Source organism: Crinia signifera, chromosome 6 (genome assembly GCF_055691185.1).
Source record: "Crinia signifera chromosome 6, ASM5569118v1, whole genome shotgun sequence".
Classification (NCBI taxonomy): Eukaryota; Metazoa; Chordata; class Amphibia; order Anura; family Myobatrachidae; genus Crinia; species Crinia signifera.
In genome coordinates, this window is record NC_139222.1 from 4,754,704 (window position 1) to 4,779,676 (window position 24,973).

At 51.3% G+C, this 24,973-nt stretch overlaps 2 protein-coding genes across 10 annotated transcripts in view; one reads left to right on the plus strand and one right to left on the minus strand.

Annotated features, from left to right (window-relative positions):
• LOC146009882 (uncharacterized) overlaps positions 1-24,973 on the plus strand; it is a 227,902-nt gene that overhangs the window by 161,531 nt on the left and 41,398 nt on the right. The window lies entirely within an intron of this gene.
• LOC146009857 (uncharacterized) overlaps positions 1-24,973 on the minus strand; it is a 426,052-nt gene that overhangs the window by 24,038 nt on the left and 377,041 nt on the right. For 4 of the 6 annotated variants that reach the window (XM_083150395.1, XM_083150397.1, XM_083150396.1 and 1 more), the window contains one exon: positions 4,901-4,923. In XM_083150395.1, coding sequence (XP_083006521.1) covers positions 4,901-4,923 — 23 coding nt within the window. Of the gene's footprint in view, positions 1-4,900; positions 5,012-5,913; positions 6,106-13,374; positions 13,960-24,973 lie in introns of those variants that run through there. The other 2 variants (XM_083150398.1, XM_083150403.1) reach the window with 2 other exon arrangements.

Genomic DNA, 24,973 nt, shown 5'->3' on the forward strand with positions numbered 1-24,973 from the left:
TGGGGAGGAGACTGGTCAGATCTCTGGGCTGGTAACACACAGTGACATGATGTGAGGGGGAGAGCAGGAGTATAATAGGGGCTGATGTCTCCTGATGTATGAGATACACCAGAGAGTGTGGGGAGGAGACTGGTCAGTTCTCTGGGCTGGTAACACACAGTGACATGATGTGAGGAGGAGAGCAGGAGTATAATAGGGGCTGATGGCTCCTGATGTATGAGATACACCAGAGAGTGCGGGGAGGAGACTGGTCAGATCTCTGGGCTGGTAACACACAGTGACATGATGTGAGGGGAGAGCAGGAGTATAATAGGGGCTGATGGCACCTGATGTATGAGATACACCAGAGAGTGCGGGGAGGAGACTGGTCAGATCTCTGGGCTGGTAACACACAGTGACATGATGTGAGGGGGAGAGCAGGAGTATAATAGGGGCTGATGTCTCCTGATGTATGAGATACACCAGAGAGTGTGGGGAGGAGACTGGTCAGATCTCTGGGCTGGTAACACACAGTGACATGATGTGAGGGGGAGCAGGAGTATAATAGGGGCTGATGGCACCTGATGTATGAGATACACCAGAGAGTGCGGGGAGGAGACTGGTCAGATCTCTGGGCTGGTAACACACAGTGACATGATGTGAGGGGGAGAGCAGGAGTATAATAGGGGCTGATGGCTCCTGATGTATGAGATACACCAGAGAGTGTGGGGAGGAGACTGGTCAGATCTCTGGGCTGGTAACACAGTGACATGATGTGAGGGGGAGAGCAGGAGTATAATAGGGGCTGATAGCTCCTGATGTATGAGATACACCAGAGAGTGCGGGGAGGAGACTGGTCAGATCTCTGGGCTGGTAACACACAGTGACATGATGTGAGGGGGAGAGCAGGAGTATAATAGAGGCTGATGGCTCCTGATGTATGAGATACACCAGAGAGTGTGGGGAGGAGACTGGTCAGATATCTGGGCTGGTAACACACAGTGACATGATGTGAGGGGGAGAGCAGGAGTATAATAGGTGCTGATGGCTGGTGATGTATGAGACACACCAGAGAGTGCAGGGAGAAGACTGGTCAGATCTCTGGGCTGGTAACACACAGTGACATGATGTTAGTGGGAGAGCAGCAGTATAATAGGGGCTGATGGCTCCTGATGTATGAGATACACCAGAGAGTGCAGGGAGGAGACTGGTCAGATCTCTGGGCAGGTAACACACAGTGACATGATGTGAGGGGGAGAGCATGAGTATAATAGGGGCTGATGGCTCCTGATGTATGAGATACACCAGAGAGTGCGGGGAGGAGACTAGTCAGATCTCTGGGCTGGTAACACACAGTGACATGATGTGAGGGGGAGCAGGAGTATAATAGGGGCTGATGGCACCTGATGTATGAGATACACCAGAGAGTGCGGGGAGGAGACTGGTCAGATCTCTGGGCTGGTAACACACAGTGACATGATGTGAGGGGGAGAGCAGGAGTATAATAGGGGCTGATGTCTCCTGATGTATGAGATACACCAGAGAGTGTGGGGAGGAGACTGGTCAGGTCTCTGGGCTGGTAACACACAGTGACATGATGTGAGGGGGAGAGCAGGAGTATAATAGGGGCTGATGTCTCCTGATGTATGAGATACACCAGAGAGTGTGGGGAGGAGACTGGTCAGGTCTCTGGGCTGGTAACACAGTGACATGATGTGAGGGGGAGAGCAGGAGTATAATAGGGGCTGATGGCTGCTGATGTATGAGATACACCAGAGAGTGCGGGGAGGAGACTGGTCAGATCTCTGGGCTGGTAACACACAGTGACATGATGTGAGGGGGAGAGCAGGAGTATAATAGGGGCTGATGTCTCCTGATGTATGAGATACACCAGAGAGTGTGGGGAGGAGACTGGTCAGATCTCTGGGCTGGTAACACACAGTGACATGATGTGAGGGGGAGCAGGAGTATAATAGGGGCTGATGGCACCTGATGTATGAGATACACCAGAGAGTGCGGGGAGGAGACTGGTCAGATCTCTGGGCTGGTAACACACAGTGACATGATGTGAGGGGGAGAGCAGGAGTATAATAGGGGCTGATGGCTCCTGATGTATGAGATACACCAGAGAGTGTGGGGAGGAGACTGGTCAGATCTCTGGGCTGGTAACACAGTGACATGATGTGAGGGGGAGAGCAGGAGTATAATAGGGGCTGATAGCTCCTGATGTATGAGATACACCAGAGAGTGCGGGGAGGAGACTGGTCAGATCTCTGGGCTGGTAACACACAGTGACATGATGTGAGGGGGAGAGCAGGAGTATAATAGAGGCTGATGGCTCCTGATGTATGAGATACACCAGAGAGTGTGGGGAGGAGACTGGTCAGATATCTGGGCTGGTAACACACAGTGACATGATGTGAGGGGGAGAGCAGGAGTATAATAGGTGCTGATGGCTGGTGATGTATGAGACACACCAGAGAGTGCAGGGAGAAGACTGGTCAGATCTCTGGGCTGGTAACACACAGTGACATGATGTTAGTGGGAGAGCAGCAGTATAATAGGGGCTGATGGCTCCTGATGTATGAGATACACCAGAGAGTGCAGGGAGGAGACTGGTCAGATCTCTGGGCAGGTAACACACAGTGACATGATGTGAGGGGGAGAGCAGGAGTATAATAGGGGCTGATGGCCCCTGATGTATGATATACACCACAGAGTGCGGGGAGGAGACTGGTCACATCTCTGGGCTGGTAACACACAGTGACATGATGTGAGGGGGAGAGCAGGAGTATAATAGGGGCTGATGGCTCCTGATGTATGATATACACCACAGAGTGCGGGGAGGAGACTGGTCAGATCTCTGGGCTGGTAACACACAGTGACATGGTGTGAGGGGGAGAGCAGGGGTATAATAGGGGCTGATGGTTCCTGATGTATGAGACACACCACAGAGTGCGGGGAGGAGACTGGTCAGATCTCTGGGCTGGTAACACACAGTGACATGATGTGAGGGGGAGAGCAGGAGTATAATAGGGGCTGATGGTTCCTGATGTATGAGATACACCAGAGAGTGTGGGGAGGAGACTGGTCAGATCTCTGGGCTGGTAACACACAGTGACATGATGTGAGGGGGAGAGCAGGAGTATAATAGGGGCTGATGGATCCTGATGTATGAGATACACCAGAGAGTGCGGGGAGGAGACTGGTCAGATCTCTGGGCTGGTAACACACAGTGACATGATGTGAGGGGGAGAGCAGGAGTATAATAGGGGCTGATGGCCCCTGATGTATGATATACACCACAGAGTGCGGGGAGGAGACTGGTCAGATCTCTGGGCTGGTAACACACAGTGACATGATGTGAGGGGGAGAGCAGGAGTATAATAGGCGCTGATGGCTGCTGATGTATGAGATACACCAGAGAGTGTGGGGAGGAGACTGGTCAGATCTCTGGGCTGGTAACACACAGTGACATGATGTGAGGGGGAGAGCAGGAGTATAATAGGGGCTGATGGATCCTGATGTATGAGATACACCAGAGAGTGCGGGGAGGAGACTGGTCAGATCTCTGGGCTGGTAACACACAGTGACATGATGTGAGGGGGAGAGCAGGAGTATAATAGGGGCTGATGACTCCTGATGTATGAGATACACCAGAGAGTGCGGGGAGGAGACTGGTCAGATCTCTGGGCTGGTAACACAGTGACATGATGTGAGGGGAGAGCAGGAGTATAATAGGCGCTGATGGCTGCTGATGTATGAGATACACCAGAGAGTGCGGGGAGGAGACTGGTCAGATCTCTGGGCTGGTAACACACAGTCACATGATGTGAGGGGAGAGCAGGAGTATAATAGGGGCTGATGGCTCCTGATGTATGAGATACACCAGAGAGTGCGGGGAGGAGACTGGTCAGATCTCTGGGCTGGTAACACAGTGACATGATGTGAGGGGAGAGCAGGAGTATAATAGGGGCTGATGGCTGCTGATGTATGAGATACACCAGAGAGTGCGGGGAGGAGACTGGTCAGATCTCTGGGCTGGTAACACAGTGACATGATGTGAGGGGAGAGCAGGAGTATAATAGGGGCTGATGGCTGCTGATGTATGAGATACACCAGAGAGTGCGGGGAGGAGACTGGTCAGATCTCTGGGCTGGTAACACACAGTGACATGATGTGAGGGGAGAGCAGGAGTATAATAGGGGCTGATGGCTCCTGATGTATGAGATTCACCAGAGAGTGCGGGGAGGAGACTGGTCAGATCTCTGGGCTGGTAACACAGTGACATGATGTGAGGGGGAGAGCAGGAGTATAATAGGGGCTGATGGTTCCTGATGTATGAGATACACCAGAGAGTGCGGGAAGGAGACTGGTCAGATCTCTGGGCTGGTAACACACAGTGACATGTTGTGAGGGGGAGAGCAGGAGTATAATAGGCGCTGATGGCTGCTGATGTATGAGATACACCAGAGAGTGCGGGGAGGAGACTGGTCAGATCTCTGGGCTGGTAACACACAGTGACATGATGTGAGGGGGAGAGCAGGAGTATAATAGGGGCTGATGGCTCCTGATGTATGAGATACACCAAAGAGTGCGGGGAGGAGACTGGTCAGATCTCTGGCTGGTAACACACAGTGACATGATGTGAGGGGGAGAGCAGGAGTATAATAGGGGCTGATGGCTCCTGATGTATGAGATATACCAGAGAGTGCGGGGAGGAGACTGGTCAGATCTCTGGGCTGGTAACACAGTGACATGATGTGAGGGGAGAGCAGGAGTATAATAGGGGCTTATGGCTACTGACTTTCCCAATGCACAGATACATTTGCCTTATTGGATTGTATGGAGAAGAGATTATTGTAGTGAGTGAGCAAGGAGAATGTGTGCATCTGTTCTGTAATAAGTGTTTATTACTCACCTGTGCTGATATCTTTAGGGATTTCCTCCTCCTTACACTGCTGATCACCCCTCACATATGTCTCTTCTCCTGCCTCTGTATCTTCTGCCCTCATATAAATTAAATTACTCTAAATAAACACAACAACATATAAACAAGAATTAGATAATAACAATTCAAATGTATAATATCAGTGACACCAGCAGTCAGCTCCCCAGTCACATCCCCCGGTGTTACTGTATAACGTCCCATTTCCAGCAGTCACCTCTCCGGTCACATCCCTCGGTGTTACTGTATAACGTCCCATTCCCAGCAGTCACCTCTCCGGTCACATCCCTCGGTGTTACTGTATAACGTCCCATTCCCAAAAGTCACCTCTCCGGTCACATCCCCTGGTGTTACTGTATAACGTCCCATTCCCAGCAGTCACCCCTCCAGTCACATCCCCCGGTGTTACTGTATAACATCCCATTCCCAGCAGCCACCTCTCCGGTCACATCCCCCGGTGTTACTGTATAACATCCCATTCCCAGCAGTCACCTCTCCGGTCACATCCCCCGGTGTTACTGTATAACGTCCCATTCCCAGCAGTCACCTCTCCGGTCACATCCCCCGGTGTTACAGTATAACGTCCCATTCCCAGCAGTCACCTCTCCGGTCACATCCCCAGGTGTTACTGTATAACGTCCCATTCCCAGCAGTCACCTCTCCGGTCACATCCCCCGGTGTTACTGTATAACTTCCCATTCCCAGCAGTCACCTCTCCGGCCACATCCCCCGGTGTTACTGTATAACGTCCCATTCCCAGCAGTCACCTCTCCGGCCACATCCCCCGGTGTTACTGTATAACGTCCCATTCCCAGCAGTCACCTCTCCGGTCACATCCCCTAGTGTTACTGTATAACGTCCCACTCCCAGCAGTCACCTCTCCAGACACATCCCTGGTGTTACTGTATAATGTCCCATTCCCAGCAGTCACCTCTCCGGTCACATCCCCCGGTATTACTGTATAACGTCCCATTCCCAGCAGTCACCTCTCCAGTCAGCAGTTGAATGATCTTGTTGGTGAGTTCCAGGATCTTCTGGTCATTGTGCCTCTCATGTATCAGTGAGTGAGGTGGAGGCACCGTGATGGGGCTTTGGGTCCTGCTCAGTCCCCCTGACACACGGGGACGGCTGCTGGGTGTCTCACACTCACCTGATGTCTTTTTCACTACTGTGTAACCCTGTGTATTGGGGGAGACATCAACTATCATTATTTACAATCCTAGAACCCCCTCCCCGGTCATGTCCCTGTATTATTACTATAGATATAAGTGATGTCACTGTCACCTCCCCGGTCAGGTCCCTGTATTATTACTATAGATATAAGTGATGTCACTGTCACCTCCCCGGTCACGTCCCTGTATTATTACTATAGATATTAGTGATGTCACTGTCACCTTCCCGGTCACGTCCCTGTATTATTACTATAGATATAAGTGATGTCACCGTCTCCTCCCCGGTCACCTCCCTGTATTATTACTATAGATATAAGTGATGTCACTGTCTCCTCCCGGGCCACATCCCTGTATTATTACTATAGATATAAGTGATGTCACTGTCACCTCCCCGGTCACGTCCCTGTATTATTACTATAGATATAAGTGATGTCACTGTCACCTCCCCGGTCAAGTCCCTGTATTATTACTATAGCTATTAGTGATGTTACTGTCACCTCCCCTGTCACATCCCTGTATTATTACTATAGATATAAGTGATGTCACCGTCACCTCCCCGGTCACGTCCCTGTATTATTACTATAGATGTAAGTGATGTCACTGTTACCTCCCCGGTCACATCCCTGTATTATTACTATAGATATAAATGATGTCACTGTCACCTCCCCGGTCAAGTCCCTGTATTATTACTATAGCTATTAGTGATGTTACTGTCACCTCCCCTGTCACATCCCTGTATTATTACTATAGATATAAGTGATGTCACTGTCACCTCCCCGGTCACATCCCTGTATTATTACTATAGATATAAGTGATGTCACTGTCACCTCCCCGGTCACCTTCCTGTATTATTACTATAGATATAAGTGATGTCACTGTCACCTCCCCGGTCATGTCCCTGTATTATTACTATAGATATAAGTGATGTCACCTCCCCGGTCACGTCCCTGTATTATTACAATAGATATAAGTGATGTCACTGTCACCTCCCCGGTCACGTCCCTGTATTATTACTATAGATATAAGTGATGTCACTGTCACCTCCCCGGTCACCTCCCTGTATTATTACTATAGATATAAGTGATGTCACTGTCACCTCCCCGGTCACGTCCCTTTATTATTACTATAGATATAAGTGATGTCACTGTCACCTCCCCGGTCACGTTCCTGTATTATTACTATAGATATAAGTGATGTCACTGTCACCTCCCCGGTCACGTCCCTGTATTATTACTATAGATATTAGTGATGTCACTGTCACCTCCCCAGTCACATCCCTGTATTTTTACTATAGATAAAAGTGATGTCACTGTCACCTCCCCGGTCACGTCCCTGTATTACTACTATAGATATATGTGATGTCACTGTCACGTCCCTGTATTATTACTATAGATATTAGTGATGTCACTGTCACCTCCCCAGTCACGTCCCTGTATTATTACTATAGATATAAGTGATGTCACTGTCACCTCCCAGGTCACGTCCCTGTATTATTACTATAGATATAAGTGATGTCACTGTCACCTCCCCGGTCACGTCCCTGTATTATTACTATAGATATAAGTGATGTCGCCTCCCCGGTCACGTCCCTGTATTATTACTATAGATATAAGTGATGTCACTGTCACCTCCCCGGTCACGTCCCTGTATTATTACTATAGATATAAGTGATGTCGCCTCCCCGGTCACGTCCCTGTATTATTACTATAGATATAAGTGATGTCACTGTCACCTCCCCGGTCACGTCCCTGTATTATTACTATAGATATAAGTGATGTCGCCTCCCCGGTCACGTCCCTGTATTATTACTATAGATATAAGTGATGTCACTGTCACCTCCCCGGTCACATCCCTGTATTATTACTATAGATATAAGTGATGTCACTGTAACCTCCCTGTATTATTACTATAGATATAAGTGATGTCACTGTCACCTCCCCGGTCACCTCCCTGTATTATTACTATAGATATAAGTGATGTCACTGTCACCTCCCCGGTCACCTCCCTGTATTATTACTATAGATATAAGTGATGTCACTGTCACCTCCCCGGTCACGTCCCTGTATTATTACTATAGATATAAGTGATGTCACTGTCACCTCCCCGGTCCCGTCCCTGTATTATTACTATAGATATAAGTTATGTCACTGTCACCTCCCCGGTCACATCCCTGTATTATTACTATAGATATAAATGATGTCACTGTCACCTCCCTGTATTATTACTATAGATATAAGTGATGTCACTGTCACCTCCCTGTATTATTACTATAGATATAAGTGATGTCACTGTCACCTCCCCGGTCACATCCCTGTATTATTACTATAGATATAAGTGATGTCACTGTCACCTCCCCGGTCACGTCCCTGTATTATTACTATAGATATAAGTGATGTCACTGTCACCTCCCCGTTCACCTCCCTGTATTATTACTATAGATATAAGTGATGTCACTGTCACCTCCCCGGTCATGTCCATGTGTTATTACTATAGATATAAGTGATGTCACTGTCACCTCCCCGGTCACATCCCTGTATAATTACTATAGATATAAGTGATGTCACTGTCACCTCCCCGGTCACATCCCTGTATTATTACTATAGATATAAGTGATGTCACTGTCACCTCCCCGGTCACCTCCCTGTATTATTACTATAGATATAAGTGATGTCACATCCCCGGTCACCTCCCTGTATTATTACTATAGATATAAGTGATGTCACTGTCACCTCCCCGGTCACCTCCCTGTATTATTACTATAGATATAAGTGATGTCACATCCCCGGTCACCTCCCTGTATTATTACTATAGATATAAGTGATGTCACTGTCACCTCCCCGGTCATGTCCATGTGTTATTACTATAGATATAAGTGATGTCACTGTCACCTCCCCGGTCACATCCCTGTATAATTACTATAGATATAAGTGATGTCACTGTCACCTCCCCGGTCACATCCCTGTATAATTACTATAGATATAAGTGATGTCACTGTCACCTCCCCGGTCACATCCCTGTATAATTACTATAGATATAAGTGATGTCACTGTCACCTCCCCGGTCACATCCCTGTATTATTACTATAGATATAAGTGATGTCACTGTCACCTCCCCGGTCACCTCCCTGTATTATTACCATAGATATAAGTGATGTCACCTCCCCGGTCACGTCCCTGTATTATTACTATAGATATAAGTGATGTCACTGTCACCTCCCCGGTCACATCCCTGTATTATTACTATAGATATAAGTGATGTCACTGTCACCTCCCTGGTCACGTCCCTGTATTATTACTATAGATATAAGTGATGTCACTGTCACGTCCCTGTATTATTACTATAGATATAAGTGATGTCACTGTCACCTCCCCGGTCACGTCCCTGTATTATTACTATAGATATAAGTGATGTCACTGTCACCTCCCCGGTCACGTCCCTGTATTATTACTATAGGTATAAGTGATGTCACTGTCATCTCCCCGGTCACGTCCCTGTATTATTACTATAGATATAAGTGATGTCACCTCCCCGGTCACGTCCCTGTATTATTACTATAGATATAAGTGATGTCACTGTCACCTCCCCAGTCACCTCCCTGTATTATTACTATAGATATAAGTGATGTCACATCTCCGGTCACGTCCCTGTATTATTACTATAGATATAAGTGATGTCACTGTCACCTCCCTGTATTATTACTATAGATATAAGTGATGTCACTGTCACCTCCCCGGTCACGTCCCGGTATTATTACTATAGATATAAGTGATGTCACCGTCACCTCCCCAATCATGTCCCTGTATTATTACTATAGATATAAGTGATGTCACTGTCACCTCCCCGGTCACCTCCCTGTATTATTACTATAGATATAAGTGATGTCACTGTCACCTCCCCGGTCACATCCCTGTATTATTACTATAGATATAAGTGATGTCACTGTCACCTCCCTGGTCACGTCCCTGTATTATTACTATAGATATAAGTGATGTCACTGTCACCTCCCCGGTCACATCCCTGTATTATTACTATAGATATAAGTGATGTCACTGTCACCTCCCTGTATTATTACTATAGATATAAGTGATGTCACTGTCACCTCCCCGGTCACATCCCTGTATTATTACTATAGATATAAGTGATGTCACTGTCACCTCCCTGTATTATTACTATAGATATAAGTGATGTCACTGTCACCTCCCCGGTCACATCCCTGTATTATTACTATAGTTATAAGTGATGTCACTGTCACCTCCCCGGTCACGTCCCTGTATTATTACTATAGATATAAGTGATGTCACTGTCACCTCCCCGGTCACGTCCCTGTATTATTACTATAGATATAAGTGATGTCACTGTCACCTCCCCGGTCACGTCCCTGTATTATTACTATAGATATAAGTGATGTCACTGTCACCTCCCTGTATTATTACTATAGATATAAGTGATGTCACTGTCACCTCCCCGGTCACCTCCCTGTATTATTACTATAGATATAAGTGATGTCACTGTCACCTCCCTGGTCACATCCCTGTATTATTACTATAGATATAAGTGATGTCACTGTCACCTCCCCGGTCACGTCCCTGTATTATTACTATAGATATAAGTGATGTCACTGTCACCTCCCTGGTCACGTCCCTGTATTATTACTATAGATATTAGTGATGTCACCTCCCCGGTCACGTCCCTGTATTATTACTATAGATATAAGTGATGTCACTGTCACCTCCCCGGTCACGTCCCTGTATAATTACTATAGATATAAGTGATGTCACCTCCCCGGTCACGTCCCTGTATTATTACTACAGAAATAAGTGATGTCACTGTGACCTCCCCGGTCACATCCCTGTATTATTACTATAGATATAAGTGATGTCACTGTCACCTCCCCGGTCACATCCCTGTATTATTACTATAGATATAAGTGATGTCACTGTCACCTCCCCGGTCACCTCCCTGTATTATTACTATAGATATAAGTGATGTCACTGTCACCTCCCCGGTCACGTCCCTGTATTATTACTATAGATATAACTGATGTCACTGTCACCTCCCCGGTCACCTCCCTGTATTATTACTATAGATATAAGTGATGTCACTGTGACCTCCCCGGTCACATCCCTGTATTATTACTATAGATATAAGTGATGTCACTGTCACCTCCCCGGTCACGTCCCTGTATTATTACTATAGATATAAGTGATGTCACTGTCACCTCCCCGGTCACCTCCCTGTATTATTACTATAGATATAAGTGATGTCACTGTCACCTCCCCGGTCACATCCCTGTATTATTACTATAGATATAAGTGATGTCACTGTCACCTCCCCGCTCACATCCCTGTATTACTATAGATATAAGTGATGTCACTGTCACCTCCCCGGTCACCTCCCTGTATTATTACTATAGATATAAGTGATGTCACTGTCACCTCCCCAGTCACATCCCTGTATTATTACTATAGATATAAGTGATGTCACTGTCACCTCCCCGGTCACATCCCTGTATTATTACTATAGATATAAGTGATGTCACTGTCACCTCCCCGGTCACATCCCTGTATTATTACTGTAGATATAAGTGATGTCACTGTCACCTCCCCGGTCACCTCCCTGTATTATTACTATAGATATAAGTGATGTCACTGTCACCTCCCCGGTCACGTCCCTGTATTATTACTATAGATATAACTGATGTCACTGTCACCTCCCCGGTCACATCCCTGTATTATTACTATAGATATAAGTGATGTCACTGTCACCTCCCCGTCACATCCCTGTATTATTACTATAGATATAAGTGATGTCACTGTCACCTCCCCGGTCACGTCCCTGTATTATTACTATAGATATAAGTGATGTCACTGTCACCTCCCCGGTCACCTCCCTGTATTATTACTATAGATATAAGTGATGTCACTGTCACCTCCCCGGTCACATCCCTGTATTATTACTATAGATATAAGTGATGTCACTGTCACCTCCCCGCTCACATCCCTGTATTACTATAGATATAAGTGATGTCACTGTCACCTCCCCGGTCACCTCCCTGTATTATTACTATAGATATAAGTGATGTCACTGTCACCTCCCCGGTCCCGTCCCTGTATTATTACTATAGATATAAGTGATGTCACTGTCACCTCCCCGGTCACATCCCTGTATTATTACTATAGATATAAGTGATGTCACTGTCACCTCCCCGTCACATCCCTGTATTATTACTGTAGATATAAGTGATGTCACTGTCACCTCCCCGGTCACATCCCTGTATTATTACTATAGATATAAGTGATGTCACCGTCACCTCCCTGTATTATTACTATAGATATAAGTGATGTCACCGTAACCTCCCCGGTCACCTCCCTGTATTATTACTATAGATATAAGTGATGTCACTGTCACCTCCCCGTATTATTACTATAGATATAAGTGATGTCACTGTCACCTCCCCGTCACATCCCTGTATTATTACTGTAGATATAAGTGATGTCACTGTCACCTCCCCGTCACATCCCTGTATTATTACTGTAGATATAAGTGATGTCACTGTCACCTCCTCGGTCACATCCCTGTATTATTACTATAGATATAAGTGATGTCACCGTCACCTCCCTGTATTATTACTATAGATATAAGTGATGTCACCGTAACCTCCCCGGTCACCTCCCTGTATTATTACTATAGATATAAGTGATGTCACTGTCACCTCCCCGTATTATTACTATAGATATATGTGATGTCACTGTCACCTCCCCGGTCACCTCCCTGTATTATTACTATAGATATAAGTGATGTCACTGTCACCTCCCCGGTCACATCCCTGTAATATTACTATAGATATAAGTGATGTCACTGTCACCTCCCCGGTCACATCCCTGTATTATTACTATAGATATAAGTGATGTCACTGTCACCTCCCCGGTCACGTCCCTGTATTATTACTATAGTTATAAGTGATGTCACTGTCACCTCCCCGGTCACATCCCTGTATTATTACTATAGATATATGTGATGTCACTGTCACGTCCCTGTATTATTACTATAGATATAAGTGATGTCACTGTCACCTCCCCGGTCACATCCCTGTAATATTACTATAGATATAAGTGATGTCACTGTCACCTCCCCGGTCACATCCCTGTATTATTACTATAGATATAAGTGATGTCACTGTCACCTCCCTGTATTATTACTATAGATATAAGTGATGTCACCTCCCCGGTCACATCCCTGTATTATTACTATAGATATAAGTGATGTCACTGTCACCTCCCCGGTCAGCAGGTAGATAATCTCCAGGGTGATAGTTATTATCCTCTCAGTCCTGGGACTCCTGTCCGTGTCCATCCTCAGGGAATCAGTGAGAATACAGAACGTGTGACGTGTAATAAAGACTCTGGTTCCTCACAGCTGGAGCGCCTAGGAATAAATATCATACATATAACACGTCACAGAGAGCACATGTAACACAGATATGTAACACGGAGTCACCAGTAAGTCTCCCCTTTCCCCCAGCCATAGATGTCTGACCAGCGTCTGTCAGAGGTTCCTGTGACACAGCCCTATAAGATTGTAGCACATAATGGGCCTGATTCAGATTACAGAGTTACTGGGGCTGGAGACGCAATGAACAAATGTTGTTTAAATTTGAATACATAAATTGAGACATTTCTTATGCTCGGCTATATGTAAGTGACGGGTTTCCTGTCTGATGAGGCTATGTGCTCTATGACTGTGCTCTTTCCAACCCAAACACATCCTACACCTCTCCTGTAATGGGCACTCGCTGCTCTCCCCCATCCATTGTGATGTGCCCAGCCACTGCTCCCCCATCCATTGTGATGTGCCCAGCCACTGCTCCCCCATCCATTGTGCCGTGCCCATCCGCTGCGCCCCATCCATTGTGATGTGCCCAGCCACTGCTCCCCCATCCATTGTGCCGTGCCCATCCGCTGCCCCCCCAATCCACTGTGATGTGCCCATCCGCTGCTCCCCCATCCATTTTGATGTGCCCAGCTGCTGTCCCCATCCATTGTGACGTACCCAGCCGCTGCTCCCACATCCATTGTGCCGTGCCCAGCCGCTGCTCCCTCATCCATTGTGATGTGCCCATCCGCTGCCCCCCCTCTATTGTGATGTGCCCAGCCGCTGCTCCCCCCATCCATTGTGATGTGCCCAGCTGCTGCAAATGTATCAAACACCCCTTCCCTGGCAGGAGACAGCAAGATACTAGGGAGGAGTATGGGAGAGGCAGGGGATGTCAGGGGACAGCAGAGGACAAAAAATAGATAGAACTAGAACACACCCTGGACTGGGTGGGAATCTAGAAGGGGGGCGCTTGGCACAAGTGGCTTCTAAGCAGCTGCTGAAAACAGGTTAGTTACTCCTGTAAAACATGTAAAGCAACAAAGAAAAAGGTAGCAGCGCTGTGGACAATTGAAAGTGAGAAATTGGACGATCTTTTCATATAATTATTTACTTCAAAATGTGATACAAATACAAAACATACAATTAAAACAGCACATCTAGGTGTGCAGCAAGGTTAAAAACACAAATGCAAAGCAATATGGCCCACTTCCAGCAGCAGGTGACAGGTGAGGGGTGCAGCAGGTGACAGGTTGGGGCAGCAGGTGACAGGTGGGGTGCAGCAGCCAGCAGGTGACAGGTGGGGTGCAGCAGGTGACAGGTGAGGGGGCAACAGGTGACAGGTGGGGTGCAGCAGGTGACAGGTGAGGGGGGCAGGTGACAGGTGAGGGGGCAGCAGGTGAGGGGGCAGCAGGTGACAGGTGGGGTGCAGCAGGTGACAGGTGAGGGGGCAGCAGGTGACAGGTGGGGTGCAGCAGGTGACAGGTGAGGGGGCAGCAGGTGACAGGTTGGGGGCAGCAGGTGACAGGTGGGGTGCAGCAGGTGACAGGTGGGGTGCAGCAGGTGAGGGGGCAGCAGGTGACAGGTGGGGTGCAGCAGGTGACAGGTGAGGGGGCAGCAGGTGACAGGTGAGGGGGCAGCAGGTGACAGGTGAGGGGGCAGCAGGTGACAGGTGAGGGGGCAGCAGGTGACAGGTGAGGGGGCAGCAGGTGACAGGTGAGGGGGCAGCAGGTGACAGGTGAGGGGGGCAGGTGACAGGTGAGGGGGCAGCAGGTGAGGGGGCAGCAGGTGACAGGTGGGGTGCAGCAGGTGACAGGTGAGGGGGCAGCAGGTGACAGGTGGGGTGCAGCAGGTGACAGGTGAGGGGGCAGCAGGTGACAGGTTGGGGCAGCAGGTGACAGGTGGGGTGCAGCAGGTGACAGGTGGGGTGCAGCAGGTGACAGGTGAGGGGGCAACAGGTGACAGGTGGGGTGCAGCAGGTGACAGGTGAGGGGGGCAGGTGACAGGTGAGGGGGCAGCAGGTGAGGGGGCAGCAGGTGACAGGTGGGGTGCAGCAGGTGACAGGTGAGGGGGCAGCAGGTGACAGGTGGGGTGCAGCAGGTGACAGGTGAGGGGGCAGCAGGTGACAGGTTGGGGGCAGCAGGTGACAGGTGGGGTGCAGCAGGTGACAGGTGGGGTGCAGCAGGTGAGGGGGCAGCAGGTGACAGGTGGGGTGCAGCAGGTGACAGGTGAGGGGGCAGCAGGTGACAGGTGAGGGGGCAGCAGGTGACAGGTGAGGGGGCAGCAGGTGACAGGTGAGGGGGCAGCAGGTGACAGGTGAGGGGGCAGCAGGTGACAGGTGAGGGGGCAGCAGGTGAGAGGTGGGGTGCAGCAGGTGACAGGTGAGGGGGCAGCAGGTGACAGGTGAGGGGGCAGCAGGTGACAGGTGGGGTGCAGCAGGTGACAGGTGAGGGGGCAGCAGGTGAGAGGTGGGGTGCAGCAGGTGAGAGGTGGGGTGCAGCAGGTGACAGGTGAGGGGGCAGCAGGTGACAGGTGGGGTGCAGCAGGTGACAGGTGAGGGGGCAGCAGGTGACAGGTGAGGGGGCAGCAGGTGACAGGTGAGGGGGCAGCAGGTGACAGGTGAGGGGGCAGCAGGTGACAGGTGAGGGGGCAGCAGGTGACAGGTGGGGTGCAGCAGGTGACAGGTGAGGGGGCAGCAGGTGACAGGTGAGGGGGCAGCAGGTGAGAGGTGGGGTGCAGCAGGTGAGAGGTGGGGTGCAGCAGGTGACAGGTGAGGGGGCAGCAGGTGACAGGTGGGGTGCAGCAGGTGACAGGTGAGGGGGCACCAGGTGACAGGTGGGGTGCAGCAGGTGACAGGTGAGGGGGCAGCAGGTGACAGGTGAGGGGGCAGCAGGTGACAGGTGAGGGGGCAGCAGGTGACAGGTGAGGGGGCAGCAGGTGACAGGTGAGGGGGCAGCAGGTTAGAGGTGGGGTGCAGCAGGTGACAGGTGAGGGGGCAGCAGGTGACAGGTGAGGGGGCAGCAGGTGACAGGTGGGGTGCAGCAGGTGACAGGTGAGGGGGCAGCAGGTGAGAGGTGGGGTGCAGCAGGTGAGAGGTGGGGTGCAGCAGGTGACAGGTGAGGGGGCAGCAGGTGACAGGTGGGGTGCAGCAGGTGACAGGTGAGGGGGCAGCAGGTGACAGGTGAGGGGGCAGCAGGTGACAGGTGAGGGGGCAGCAGGTGACAGGTGGGGTGCAGCAGGTGACAGGTGAGGGGGCAGCAGGTGAGAGGTGGGGTGCAGCAGGTGAGAGGTGGGGTGCAGCAGGTGACAGGTGGGGTGCAGCAGGTGACAGGTGAGGGGGCAGCAGGTGACAGGTGGGGTGCAGCAGATGACAGGTGAGGGTGCAGCAGGTGACAGGTGGGGTGCAGCAGGTGACAGGTGAGGGGGCAGCAGGTGACAGGTGGGGTGCAGCAGGTGACAGGTGAGGGGGCAGCAGGTGAGAGGTGGGGTGCAGCAGGTGAGAGGTGGGGTGCAGCAGGTGAGAGGTGGGGTGCAGCAGGTGACAGGTGAGGGGGCAGCAGGTGACAGGTGGGGTGCAGCAGGTGACAGGTGGGGTGCAGCAGGTGACAGGTGAGGGGGCAGCAGGTGACAGGTGGGGTGCAGCAGGTGACAGGTGAGGGGGCAGCAGGTGACAGGTGGGGTGCAGCAGGTGACAGGTGGGGTGCAGCAGGTGACAGGTGAGGGGGCAGCAGGTGACAGGTGGGGTGCAGCAGGTGACAGGTGAGGGGGCAGCAGGTGAGAGGTGGGGTGCAGCAGGTGAGAGGTGGGGTGCAGCAGGTGAGAGGTGGGGTGCAGCAGGTGACAGGTGAGGGGGCAGCAGGTGACAGGTGAGGGGGCAGCAGGTGACAGGTGGGGTGCAGCAGGTGACAGGTGAGGGGGCAGCAGGTGACAGGTGGGGTGCAGCAGGTGACAGGTGGGGTGCAGCAGGTGACAGGTGAGGGGGCAGCAGGTGACAGGTGGGGTGCAGCAGGTGACAGGTGAGGGGGCAGCAGGTGAGAGGTGGGGTGCAGCAGGTGAGAGGTGAGGGGGCAGCAGGTGACAGGTGAGGGGGCAGCAGGTGACAGGTGAGGGGGCAGCAGGTGACAGGTGGGGTGCAGCAGGTGACAGGTGAGGGGGCAGCAGGTGAGAGTTACCTGCAGCACGACAGAAGCAGCAACAGCCTGTAGGGAGGAGTGTGCTCGCAGATGGGCGGAGTTATGCACAGGAACGAGGCTTGGCTGGACCCAGGAAGTGAAACTCACCGCAAAGAGTTATGGGTATATCACAAACAGCGGGAACATACGTATATGCACCCCCAAACCCCCCCCCCCCCCCCAAACAAACTTCCGCCCTCACTAAACGTCACTTCCTGTAAGCTATACTGCATGGGAACTAGCCTCTACCGTTTGTGCATGGTAGAGGCTAGTTCCCATGCAGTATAGCTTACAGGAAGTGACGTTTAGTGAGGGCGGAAGTTGTTAGATGCCCTCACAACGTTTTTAAATTTATGTGTAATTCATGTAGGTGTCGTTTATTTTTGCAGCATTGTACCCTCGCGGGCTCGCTACGCTCGCACGCTTCGGGCACGGTGGCTCGCTTCGCTCGCCACAGATTTATATTCCCCCTCCAGGTATACGTGGACCCAGGGCATGATGGGAAAATTACCTAAACTGCATGGGATCTAGACACTACCATGCACAAACCGGCCGCCTGAGGTAACCCCGCCCACTCTGCTGTCCGTTGGCCTCAACATAGTTCCGTCATTCAGCATATCCGCAAACCACGCCTACTCCCCCGCCTATAGGCCGCAGCGAACCGTCACTCACCCATGACCCTGCCCGCCCATAGGCTGCAGCATAGACCTCCCTCATCTTTCATTGCTCCCACTATAAACATCATTATCTGCTGTGAGACAGACTAACCCAACATGGCGGCGCCCCTAGGAAGTCATAAACATGGCGCCTGCTCCATCGTGCATTAGTACTATGTAGTACTAGTTGTGCCAGGTGTAGATCCAGAAGCTGCCAATAGGTGGCGATGGCGCCGCACAGTGTGAATTGAATGACGTCACTGCATTGTAGCTACTACGAGTCACACTGAGAGCTGCTCTATGATTGGCTGGCACAGTGGCGTGTGCCGTTATTCCTGCGCCTGGTACTGCCCTGCAGGCTGAGCCACCACGGGCTTAAGTCCTCCTGCTGTGACCGTGGGGTGTAATATCAGGGGCGCTGCCGCAGGGGCGTGGGGTGTAGTGTCGGGGCGCTGTCGCAGGGGCGTGGGGTGTAGTGTCAGGGGCGCTGCCGCAGGGGCGTGGGGTGTAGTTTCAGGGGCGCTGCCGCAGGGTCGTGTGGGGTGGGGTGTAGTGTCAGGGGCGCTGTGGCAGGGGTATGGGGTGTAGTGTCAGGGGTGTAGTGTCAGGGGCGTGGGGTGTAGTTTCAGGGGCGCTGCCGCAGGGGCGTGTGGGTGGGGTGCCAGGGGCGCTGTCGCAGGGGCGTGGGGTGTAGTTTCAGGGGCGCTGCCGCAGGGGCGTGTGGTGTAGTGTCAGGGGCACTGCCGCAGGGGCGTGGGGTGGGGTGTAGTGTCAGGGGCACTGCCGCAGGGGCGTGGGGTGTAGTGTCAGGGCCGCTGCCGCAGGGGCGTGGGGTGTAGTGTCAGGGGCGTGGGGTGTAGTGTCAGGGGCGTAGTTTCAGGGGCGCTGCCGCAGGGGCGTGTGGGGTGGGGTGTAGTGTCAGGGGCGTGAAGTGTAGTGTCAGGGGCGCTGCCGCAGGGGCGTGTGGGGTAGGGTGTAATGTCAGGGGCACTGTCACAGGGGCGTGGGGTGTAGTGTCAGGGCCGCTGCCGCAGGGGTGTAGTGTCAGGGGCGTAGTGTCTGGGGCGCTGTCGCAGGGGCGTGGGGTGTAGTTTCAGGGGCGCTGCCGCAGGGGCGTGTGGTGTGTAGTGTCAGGGGCACTGCCGCAGGGGCGTGGGGTGTAGTGTGAGGGCCGCTGCCGCAGGGGCGTGGGGTGTAGTGTCAGGGGCGCTGCCGCAGGGGCGTGGGGTGTAGTTTCAGGGGCGCTGCCGCAGGGGCGTGTGGGGTGTAGTGTCAGGGGCACTGCCGCAGGGGTGTAGTGTCAGGGGCGTAGTGTCTGGGGCGCTGTCGCAGGGGCGTGGGGTGTAGTTTCAGGGGCGCTGCCGCAGGGGCGTGTGGTGTGTAGTGTCAGGGGCACTGCCGCAGGGGCGTGGGGTGTAGTGTGAGGGCCGCTGCCGCAGGGGCGTGGGGTGTAGTGTCAGGGGCGCTGCCGCAGGGGCGTGGGGTGTAGTTTCAGGGGCGCTGCCGCAGGGGCGTGTGGGGTGTAGTGTCAGGGGCACTGCCGCAGGGGCGCGGGGTGTAGTGTCAGGGGCGCTGTCGCAGGGGCGCAGGGTGTAGTGTCAGGGCCGCTGCCGCAGGGGCGTGGATTGTAGTCTGAGGGCCGCTGCCGAAGGGGCGTGGGGTGTAGTGTCAGGGGCGCTGCCGCAGGGGCGTGGGGTGTAGTGTCAGGGGCGCTGCCGCAGGGGCGTGGGGTGTAGTGTCAGGGGCGCTGCCGCAGGGGCGTGGGGTGTAGTGTCAGGGGCGCTGTCGCAGGGGCGTAGTGTCAGGGCCACTGTTGCAGGGGCGTGGAGTGTAGTGTCAGGGGCATGGGGTGTAGCGTCTTCGGATCCGGGAGCAGCCTGACTTTTGGCTCTTCCACTGATACAATATTTTCTGCTTTCAAATACCTGTACACATAATATTATACCAGGAGGAATACGTAGTGACTACTGACATACTCATGGTCAACTTCAGCCGCACCCCCTGCCTATGCACAGTATAATAATACCACATATCAGCGTGTGCCGGGAGCTGTGTTATCCCCCATCATATATCGCTGTACCGTCCCCTCTCCCCTATATAATAATACCACATATAACCGTGTGCCGGGAGCTGTGTTATCCCATCATATATCACTGTACCGTCCCCTCTCCCCTATATAATAATACCACATATCAGCGTGTGCCGGGAGCTGTGTTATCCCCATCATATATCGCTGTACCGTCCCCTCTCCCCTATAATAATACCACATATCAGCGTGTGCCGGGAGCTGTGTTATCCCCCATCATATATCACTGTACCGTCCCCTCTCCCCTATATAATAATACCACATATCAGCGTGTGCCGGGAGCTGTGTTATCCCCCATCATATATCGCTGTACCGTCCCCTCTCCCCTATATAATAATACCACATATAACCGTGTGCCGGGAGCTGTGTTATCCCCCATCATATATCGCTGTACCGTCCCCTCTCCCCTATATAATAATACCACATATAACCGTGTGCCGGGAGCGGTGTTATCCCCATCATATATCACTGTACCGTCCCCTCTCCCCTATATAATAACACCACATATCAGCGTGTGCCGGGAGCTGTGTTATCCCCATCATATATCACTGTACCGTCCCCTCTCCCCTATATAATAACACCACATATCAGCGTGTGCCGGGAGCTGTGTTATCCCCATCATATATCACTGTACCGTCCCCTCTCCCCTATATAATAACACCACATATCAGCATGTGCCGGGAGCTGTGTTATCCCCATCATATATCACTGTACCGTCCCCTCTCCCCTATATAATAACACCACATATCAGCGTGTGCCGGGAGCTGTGTTATCCCCCATCATATATCACTGTACCGCCCCCTCTCCCCTATATAATAATACCACATATCAGCGTGTGCCGGGAGCTGTGTTATCCCCATCATATATCGCTGTACCGTCCCCTCTCCCCTATATAATAACACCACATATCAGCGTGTGCCGGGAGCTGTGTTATCCCCCATCATATATCGCTGTACCGTCCCCTCTCCCCTATATAATAACACCACATATCAGCCTGTGCCGGGAGCTGTGTTATCCCCATCATATATCGCTGTACCGTCCCCTCTCCCCTATATAATAATACCACATATCAGCGTGTGCCGGGAGCTGTGTTATCCCCCATCATATATCACTGTACCGTCCCCTCTCCCCTATATAATAATACCACATATCAGCGTGTGCCGGGAGCTGTGTTATCCCCCATCATATATCGCTGTACCGTCCCCTCTCCCCTATATAATAACACCACATATCAGCGTGTGCCGGGAGCTGCGTTATCCCCATCATATATCACTGTACCGTCCCCTCTCCCCTTTATAATAATACCACATATCAGCGTGTGCCGGGAGCTGTGTTATCCCATCATATATCACTGTACCGTCCCCTCTCCCCTATATAATAATACCACATATCAGCGTGTGCCGGGAGCTGTGTTATCCCCCATCATATATCGCTGTACCGTCCCCTCTCCCCTATATAATAACACCACATATCAGCCTGTGCCGGGAGCTGTGTTATCCCCATCATATATCGCTGTACCGTCCCCTCTCCCCTATATAATAATACCACATATCAGCGTGTGCCGGGAGCTGTGTTATCCCCCATCATATATCACTGTACCGTCCCCTCTCCCCTATATAATAATACCACATATCAGCGTGTGCCGGGAGCTGTGTTATCCCCCATCATATATCGCTGTACCGTCCCCTCTCCCCTATATAATAACACCACATATCAGCGTGTGCCGGGAGCTGCGTTATCCCCATCATATATCACTGTACCGTCCCCTCTCCCCTTTATAATAATACCACATATCAGCGTGTGCCGGGAGCTGTGTTATCCCATCATATATCACTGTACCGTCCCCTCTCCCCTATATAATAATACCACATATCAGCGTGTGCCGGGAGCTGTGTTATCCCCCATCATATATCTCTGTACCGTCCCCTCTCCCCTATATAATAACACCACATATCAGCGTGTGCCGGGAGCTGCGTTATCCCCATCATATATCACTGTACCGTCCCCTCTCCCCTTTATAATAATACCACATATCAGCGTGTGCCGGGAGCTGTGTTATCCCATCATATATCACTGTACCGTCCCCTCTCCCCTATATAATAATACCACATATCAGCGTGTGCCGGGAGCAGTGTTATCCCCATCATATATCACTGTACCGTCCCCTCTCCCCTATATAATAATACCACATATCAGCGTGTGCCGGGAGCTGTGTTATCCCCATCATATATCACTGTACCGTCCCCTCTCCCCTATATAATAATACCACATATCAGCGTGTGCCGGGAGCTGTGTTATCCCCCATCATATATCGCTGTACCGTCCCCTCTCCCCTATATAATAACACCACATATCAGCCTGTGCCGGGAGCTGTGTTATCCCCATCATATATCGCTGTACCGTCCCCTCTCCCCTATATAATAACACCACATATCAGCGTGTGCCGGGAGCTGTGTTATCCCCCATCATATATCACTGTACCGTCCCCTCTCCCCTATATAATAATACCACATATCAGCGTGTGCCGGGAGCTGTGTTATCCCCCATCATATATCGCTGTACCGTCCCCTCTCCCCTATATAATAACACCACATATCAGCGTGTGCCGGGAGCTGCGTTATCCCCATCATATATCACTGTACCGTCCCCTCTCCCCTATATAATAATACCACATATCAGCGTGTGCCGGGAGCTGTGTTATCCCCATCATATATCACTGTACCGTCCCCTCTCCCCTATATAATAATACCACATATCAGCGTGTGCCGGGAGCTGTGTTATCCCCATCATATATCGCTGTACCGTCCCCTCTCCCCTATATAATAATACCACATATCAGCGTGTGCCGGGAGCTGTGTTATCCCCATCATATATCACTGTACCGTCCCCTCTCCCCTATATAATAATACCACATATCAGCGTGTGCCGGGAGCTGTGTTATCCCCCATCATATATCACTGTACCGTCCCCTCTCCCCTATATAATAACACCACATATCAGCGTGTGCCGGGAGCGGTGTTATCCCCCATCATATATCACTGTACCGTCCCCTCTCCCCTATATAATAATACCACATATCAGCGTGTGCCGGGAGCTGCGTTATCCCCATCATATATCACTGTACCGTCCCCTCTCCCCTATATAATAATACCACATATCAGCGTGTGCCGGGAGCTGTGTTATCCCCCATCATATATCGCTGTACCGTCCCCTCTCCCCTATATAATAACACCACATATCAGCGTGTGCCGGGAGCTGCGTTATCCCCATCATATATCACTGTACCGTCCCCTCTCCCCTTTATAATAATACCACATATCAGCGTGTGCCGGGAGCTGTGTTATCCCATCATATATCACTGTACCGTCCCCTCTCCCCTATATAATAATACCACATATCAGCGTGTGCCGGGAGCTGTGTTATCCCATCATATATCACTGTACCGTCCCCTCTCCCCTATATAATAATACCACATATCAGCGTGTGCTGGGAGCAGTGTTATCCCCATCATATATCACTGTACCGTCCCCTCTCCCCTATATAATAATACCACATATCAGCGTGTGCCGGGAGCTGTGTTATCCCCATCATATATCACTGTACCGTCCCCTCTCCCCTATATAATAATACCACATATCAGCGTGTGCCGGGAGCTGTGTTATCCCCCATCATATATCGCTGTACCGTCCCCTCTCCCCTATATAATAACACCACATATCAGCCTGTGCCGGGAGCTGTGTTATCCCCATCATATATCGCTGTACCGTCCCCTCTCCCCTATATAATAATACCACATATCAGCGTGTGCCGGGAGCTGTGTTATCCCCCATCATATATCACTGTACCGTCCCCTCTCCCCTATATAATAATACCACATATCAGCGTGTGCCGGGAGCTGTGTTATCCCCCATCATATATCGCTGTACCGTCCCCTCTCCCCTATATAATAACACCACATATCAGCGTGTGCCGGGAGCTGCGTTATCCCCATCATATATCACTGTACCGTCCCCTCTCCCCTATATAATAATACCACATATCAGCGTGTGCCGGGAGCTGCGTTATCCCCATCATATATCACTGTACCGTCCCCTCTCCCCTATATAATAATACCACATATCAGCGTGTGCCGGGAGCTGTGTTATCCCCCATCATATATCACTGTACCGTCCCCTCTCCCCTATATAATAACACCACATATCAGCGTGTGCCGGGAGCGGTGTTATCCCCCATCATATATCACTGTACCGTCCCCTCTCCCCTATATAATAATACCACATATCAGCGTGTGCCGGGAGCTGCGTTATCCCCATCATATATCACTGTACCGTCCCCTCTCCCCTATATAATAATACCACATATCAGCGTGTGCCGGGAGCTGTGTTATCCCCATCATATATCACTGTACCGTCCCCTCTCCCCTATATAATAACACCACATATCAGCGTGTGCCGGGAGCTGTGTTATCCCCATCATATATCACTGTACCGTCCCCTCTCCCCTATATAATAATACCACATATCAGCGTGTGCCGGGAGCTGTGTTATCCCCATCATATATCACTGTACCGTCCCCTCTCCCCTATATAA